This window comes from Orycteropus afer, unplaced genomic scaffold (genome assembly GCF_000298275.1).
Source record: "Orycteropus afer afer isolate SDZICR_OR568_19922 unplaced genomic scaffold, OryAfe1.0 scaffold00233, whole genome shotgun sequence".
Classification (NCBI taxonomy): domain Eukaryota; kingdom Metazoa; phylum Chordata; class Mammalia; order Tubulidentata; family Orycteropodidae; genus Orycteropus; species Orycteropus afer.
Genome location: NW_006921820.1, coordinates 2,693,284 through 2,700,455, shown reverse-complemented (window position 1 = coordinate 2,700,455; position 7,172 = coordinate 2,693,284). Strand labels below are relative to the sequence as shown.

Below are 7,172 nucleotides of genomic sequence, written 5' to 3'. Positions count from 1 at the left end.
AGCTTAACAAAGAAAATCATTGGAAACCTATGCATTATATGATTCACGCATGCATTCATTCATTCATTCATACAGTCTTCATGGAGATTCCCCTTGGGTGTGGCAAAGAGCCAGCAAGAATAGCAACCTTCTCTTGCCCATGGAGTTTTTCTGACAGCAGCTCTCTCTCTCCCTCTCTCTCCCAGGTCAGCAGTGCAGTAGCAGGGGCCAGGAGCTTTCACAGTGATGGCGGATAAGCGGCCTCTGGGCACCCTGGGCCCTGTAATGTATGGCAAACTGCCTCGCCTAGAGGCTGACTCAGGGCCTGGGCACAGCCTGCCCTCTGCTGGCAGGCAGGACCCCTGCAGCTACAAGGGTGCATACTATTCTTGTCCCATGGGGGGTGCTCCTAAGGCAGGGTCTGAGCGGCTGGCATCATGGACCCCCTATCCACCCTTGTACCCCACCAACATGCCAGGACCGCCACTTCGGGCAGACAGCCTGATGTCCAACTGCCTGCTCTACCGCCCACCGACAGAGGGCTCTGAGAAGATGCAGGACTCCGGCCCTGTTGAGCTTCTGCCCTACAATCCCCGGGCTCACTCCTACCCTGGCCCACCGCTGGCAGCGCCAAAACCCATCTACCGCAACCCTCTGTGTTACGGGCTCTCAACTTGTCTGGGGGAAGGGGTAGCCAAGAGGCCACTGGATGTTGACTGGACACTAGTGACTGGGTCTCTGCTGCCCCCTGCTGACCCACCCTGTTCTCTGGCCCCAGCTCCTGGCAAAGGCCAGCCTCTGGATGGTACCTTCTTACATGGGGTACCAGCTGGGGGGTCTGGCAAAGACTCCTCCATGAGCTTCTCTCCATGCCAGGCATTCCTGGAAAAGTATCAAACTATTCACAGTACAGGCTTCCTACCCTCCAAGTATGCAAATCCTTACTCTGGGGACCCCAAGCAGGCACTGCCTGAGGGGCCCCCCAGTCCTTGGACCCAGCTGGCCCAGCCTTTGGGACCAGCCTGCCAGGATTCAGTGCCCATGCACTACCCGCTGTCCCACACTCCACAGACCCTGCCTTGTCCACAAGCCTGTCGCCACCCCGAGAAGCAGGCCAGCTACAGCTCAGTGCTCCCACTTCAGCCTCTGGGAACCCACAAGGGAGCTGGGTACCCACCTGGTGGGCTGGGCAGCCCCTACCTAAGACAGCAGGCAGTTCAGACACCTTATGTGCCCCCAGTAGGGCTGGACACTTATTCCTATCCTTCTGCCCCTCTCCCAGCACCCTCACCAAGCTTCAAACTAGAGCCACCACTTGCTCCACGGTGCCCACTGGACTTTCCCCCCCAGACACTGGGCTTTCCTCATAACCGGGACGACCTCTCTCTCTATGGAGCATCCCCAGGGCTTGGAGGAACACCACCTTCCCAGGACAGTGTGCGGGCTGTGCCACAACCTGGTGCCTTCCATCGGACATGTCAGCCTGTTCCTGCCAGCCAGCCACACTTAGAGCGTGTGAGGCCCACTGAGAAGCCGGTGCAGGCAGCTGAGAAGACATGGTTGCCTAGCTGCAGGAAAGAGCAGCTCCGGTCCCGGCTTGATGAGCACCCCGGGGCACCCATCGTCATCCGAGACAGTCCAGTTCCTCGCACCCCACCGGCACTGCCCCCCTGTGCCCAGGAGCGTCAATCCCTCCCACAGCACAAGGGCACGAGTCCACCCAGCTCTCCACCCATGCCCATTATTGACAACGTCTTCAGCCTGGCCCCCTACCGTGACTACCTGGATGTGCAGGCACCCGAGGCCACGTCTGAGCCTGACCAAGTCCCAGCAACCAATGAGAGCCATGGCAAAGACTGCAAGGGGACCCTGCCTGCCCAGGAGGCCCCCTTGGAGACACGCTGCTCTCTCAGGGAGGAAGTGGCACTGGACCTGAGTGTGAAGAAGCCTGTGACTGAAATGTCGCTTCTCAAGGTCCCTAGTCCTGTGGTACCTGCCAAGCCCACAGACACACTAAATGTTGGAAACACAGTCACAGGCATGCCAGGTGTGGGGAACATAGTCTTGGATCTGCCAGGTACAGGGACTACAACCTCACATGTACTTGGTATGGAGAACACAGTCTCAGATTTGCCAGGCCTGAAAAATCTAGTCACAGAAGCACCAGGGCTCCCTGGGGCACCAGTGACCACAGAGGCCACACCAAGGACCAACTTCCAAAGCTCTGTGGCCTTCATGTTTCGAAAATTCAAGATCCTCCGACCAGCACCTTTACCTGCAACTGTGGTCCCATCAGTACCCACCTCGGCTCCCGCCCCAGCCCCACCTGCGCTCACCCCCACTTCTGTGCCCATTGGACTGAAGATTATCACCCAGCCCTTGCCTATGGCTTGCTTAAATCTGGCACTGCCTAGCCCTCCAGCCTTGGCTGTGGCCTCTCCAGCTCCTGCTCCAGCTCCAGCTCCTGCTCCAGCTATGTCACCTGCTCCAGCTCCAGCCCCACCCCCGACTCCTGCCCCAGTTCCTGGCCCTGCTCCAGCTTCTACTCAAGCCTCAACCCTGGTGGACTCTGCAGAGCAGCGCTTTGCAGGGCTGCACGCATCCTTGTGTGATGCCATCTCGGGCTCGGTGGCCCACTCCCCGCCAGAGAAGCTGCGTGAGTGGCTTGAGGCGGCTGAGCCTTGGGGCCGGGCAGCATGGCAGGACTGCCAAGGTATACAGGGGCTGCTGGAAAAGCTGCTGTCACAGCTGCAGAGCTTCGTGTACGCGCATCAATGCCCCTTCCCCCATGTTGTGCGAGCCGGCGCAATCTTTGTGCCCATACACCTGGTGAAGGAGCGACTCTTCCCGCAGCTGCCCCCTGCTTCCGTGGACCATGTGCTGCAGGAGCACCGCGTGGAGCTGCGGCCCACCACACTGTCGGAGGAGAGGGCGCTGCGAGACCGCGCCCTGCACGGCTGCACCTTGCGCATGCTGAAGCTACTGGCTCTGCGCCAGCTGCCTGACATCTACCCTGACCTGCTGAACCTGCAGTGGCGTGACTGCATACGCCGCCAGCTGGGTGAGCATGGGACAGCCCCAGTAGCCACCGGAGCTTTGTGAGCAAGTGGCAGGTGTGTGAGCTGCGTGAGTGGGCCACAGCTGGGGCTGTGTGACTCTTGAGTCCTGGGTTGCCAGGAAGGGCAGAAGGCTCAAGAAACCATGCTAGAGGTGGGCTGGTTTCTGGGATGGGCTTCATGTCTAGGCATAGGCCTCTGAGCGTGCTTGACTTCTCGGTCACTTGGATTCCCTTCTCCCCTGCTTGTGCCTTCTCCACCTTTGATGCAGTCTTCTCCTTTGGTCTTGCTGGGGTTCTGCCCAGGCCCAAGTTTCTATCTGCATCTAGCCTAGGCTTCCCTCTTCTGAGTTCTAGCCCCAAAAACCCAACTACCTGCTGGACGTTTGCATCTGGGAGTCTTTCAAACACTTCCCAAACCACACTCCTGACCTTTCTGTAAGCCCACTTCCCTCTCCCTGTTTTTGCTTTCTCGGTGATGGCACTGTTCACCAATTCCTGAAGCCTGAAACCTGCTGGCATCCCGCCCTCCTGTCTCAAACTCTGTTGCCTCTGAGTGGGTTTATTCAGCCCTCCATTTACATATACAGAAGGTGTCTGTCTTTGCTAGTTCGTGCTGCTGTAACAGGAATACCACAGGTAGACAGCTTTAAAGAACAGGAATTTATTTTCTCACAGTTCAGGAGGCTGGAAATCCAAATTTAGGGCACTGGCTCTCTCTTGACTCTGGGGGAAGAGCCTTGTCCCTTCCAGTATCTGTAGCCCCATGTTTGCTGGTGATCCCCACGTGGCATCTGTCTTCCCCAGTGTGTGCTTGCTTGTTTCTGTGTTTGTGCTACTCCAGAGAACCCAGAAGTGAGTAGACTGAGAACACACCCTACACTGGTTGTAGACACATTCACATAACAAAGAAAACCCCATTTCCAAATAGAGTTGCATCACAGGTAGACAGTTTAGGATTCCAACACATTTTAATGGACACAATTCAGTCCCTAACAGAAGGATACTCATAAATCAGAATACTTATTTTCTTTTATTGTCTTACCCATATTGTTCTCCAGTGTGCTCTCCCACCCCTCCAATGTCTTAGAGAATCATGGGCATCAGTTTGGGAAGTTTGGCCTTGTTTTGGGGAACTGCCACATTGTGTTGTGTGATGTGTGTGAGCTATGCTTCCTTACCCAGGTCCTTGACCCCTTAGCCCTGAGGCACTTGACCCCTCCCTGCTACCCTTCTCTACCTGCTGCCCGCACCCACCCTACCTCCCCACCACCAAGCCTTTGTCCAAGCAGTTTCTCAGTAGGAAGTGTTCCAGTTCCTTCTCCATCCTGGTGGCCTTGCCCTGGGCTCTTACCTGCTCAAGGCTCCAGGTTGGAGTGGAGAAGGTGCCTGAGATAGTGGACGCTGGTATGGAGCTTGGGTTCTCGGTGACCAGCCTACTTGAACCCTGACAGCTTAAGAAGTTGGGCAGATGCCTTACTGGTGAATAAAGAGAATGCAAATGCTGCTTTCTTTCCTCAGTGAAACAGTGTGGGTGGGTGTCAGGCATCACTCTGATGTCCCCTGTACAGATGGAGTAGAGGACCATTTTTCCTGGGCTTCCTGGTGGCCAGTGGGGCCCACGCTTTCCACAGGATCCCATGCTTTGATTGGGACTGTAAGAGTCCGGGGCCTGGTAAGGAAGTGACTGGGGCCAGGCTGCCTGCCACTGACTGGATTTGGATACCCCATCCCTGTTCCTTCCCTGAGCTTGCCGTGCCTCCATCCAGTCAGTCTCACCTTAGTTTCTTATGGGTTCCTGTGCTCCGCTGGCAGCCTTCCTTCCAAGCAGGTGTGCTCCTCCCTTTTCCTTCCCTCAACTGCTTCCTCCGTCCTCCCCCTGAGCATTGCTGGGCAGACCCTGCCTGGGCTCCAGCTCTCCATCTAGCTCTGGGGAGCACCACCTCCTGTGTGGCAGGGCCCTCTAGCATCTTACCTCAGTTTTCTGCATCTGTACAGTGGGGCTTTGGACAAAGTCAGTGGTTCGGGGGAGGCTACGTAGTGCAAATGGTTAATACACTTAGTCACTAACCACAAAGTTAGAGGTTCAAGTCCATCCAGAGGCTTCTCAGAAGAAAGGCCTAGTAATCTCCTAATAATCAACCCTTGATTAAATGATTGATAAAAGTCAACCATTCGAAACCTTATGGAGTATAGTTACACACACAGTCATACACACACTTTCTCTCTGTCTCTGTCTCTGTCTCTCAGTCAGAGTTGAGCACCTGGTTTTAATAGCTCCTGGCCTGTTGGGCCCCTTTCCTCTCCTGAGCTGTGGTTGCTTCCCTCCCTGCCTTTATCTGATAGAGTTCCTGTGTCACCTAGTGGAAGTGCGTTTTTCTGGCTTGGACAGTCTGACCAGAGTGTACATGTGGGGAAGGATCATGGTGGCTGTGACCTTGCTGTTGCCATCCTGGCCAGGAGCAGACAGAACCAGGAGTCTGGATGGCTTTGAAGGCCAGGAGGTTGGAACTGAGGGTGTGTGGTTTCTGCAACCTGACTGTGTGTTCATTCTCCAGGTGACTTAGACCCTGAAGCTGGAGCTGTGCCCCCTTCAGAACCCACTATGGCCAGAGACGAGCCAGAGAGCCTAGCCCTGGCTCAGAAGTCACCGCCCCCCAAGGCCAGGAAACCGGGGAGGAAACCATCAACTCCCGGTCTGGAGAAGGCAGAGGCAGCCTCTGGGGAAGGGTCCCATGATGTTTCACCTACCCCAGCTGCCAGCACCAGCCCACCAGCCCCCACACTGAGGGCCCGCTTCCGTAGCTTGCTGGAGAACGCCTGGCTCAATGGCTTGGCACTGCCTACTTGGGGCCACAAACCTTCAGGACCAGACCGGCCTTCACCCCACCCACAGCTGTTGAGAAGCCAGAGCCACCACCTGTAGCATTGATTGCTGATGCTGTATGGGCAGCTTACTGTCTGGGGGGGGTCACTGTCTGCACCCCTCTGCCTGTCCAGCTCCCCAGAGTCAGTGGTGAACATGCCCTTTAGAATTTCTCCAGCCTTCACCCTGGAACCACTACTCCAGACTGGGCTGAGAAGCCTTACTTTTAACTTGAGGCTCTGTTAGAAAGGACTACTTCTGTTTCTTCCCAAGAGAAAAAGTGTGGGCTTTGGAGCCCAACAGGCTTGGGCTTGAATCCTGGCTCCTCTGCCCCTTGCTGTGACCTGGGCGAGTCACTGCCCTTCTCTTGAGCCCCAGATTCCCCATTTGTAAAATAGAACAACACAACCTACCTCACAGGGTTGTTGTGGGGATGATGCCTGACACACACCCAACACGGTTCATTCTTTGCCCTCCCCTGCCCCAGGCAGGGCTTTATCTTTGCCAGGGCTTAGGATGGCTGAGAGGAGCAGAACCTCCCTGTAGAAAGCCTCTGTGTCATAGGACCTGTTCTCATAGCGGTACATTGTATAGTGTATATGACTCACACACAGACATATATACCTTATGGAGTCCTTCCCCAGGAAAGTTCGGCTTAAAGCTCCCCAGCATTTGGGATTGGACCCTAACTCCTAACCTGGAGCTCCTTGAGGGAGCCTGCCTTTCCCTGTCCCCACTACTGGTGCCGACATCCTTGTTCTGGACTTAACTTCTCCCAGGCCTGGCCTGAATTGAAAGCAGGGATTTCCCTGAGTTGCCATACCCTGTACGTTATCCCATGAAAGTTGTATGTTTTCTGGAAGCCAAGCAGCTATGGAGACTTAGGGACTAGAGGGGACAGGCTAAGTGGCAGCACAGTCCCAAGAGGTCTCTGAAGACATGGACTAGGGACATGGGTACCCTCCCATGCTAGAGCTCTTATCAGCCAGGCCTGCTGTGGGCCCCCTCCCAGCAGTCTGCCAAGCTGAGCCAGAGGTTGGCAACCTGAGGCCCTTGACCTAGTTAATGTTTTATATAAGGCTTACTGGCCCTGGAGGGCAGACCATTAAAGCATTTTGGTGGTTTTTGGAACTAGGGCCTGGCTGTGTGTGTGTTGGTGGGGACTTTGGGTTGTGGATTTTATACTACGTCATGGGATACCTAGTCCCCTTGCTCACATTGCAGGTCCCCCTGCACCCATCCCAGAGGGCACAGAGGGTGTCCAGGGCAGTT

The 7,172-nt window shown here is 55.7% G+C and overlaps 1 protein-coding gene across 1 annotated transcript; it reads left to right on the top strand.

Annotated features, from left to right (window-relative positions):
- The first annotated feature begins 225 nt into the window (after window positions 1-225).
- Window positions 226-5,960, top strand: CUNH15orf39 (chromosome unknown C15orf39 homolog). Its single transcript, XM_007948947.1, has 3 exons — window positions 226-2,056; window positions 2,117-3,040; window positions 5,593-5,960. The coding sequence occupies exons 1-3, from the start codon at window positions 226-228 to the stop codon at window positions 5,958-5,960; spliced, it is 3,123 nt and encodes a 1,040-aa protein (XP_007947138.1).
- The last annotated feature ends 1,212 nt before the right edge of the window (window positions 5,961-7,172 follow it).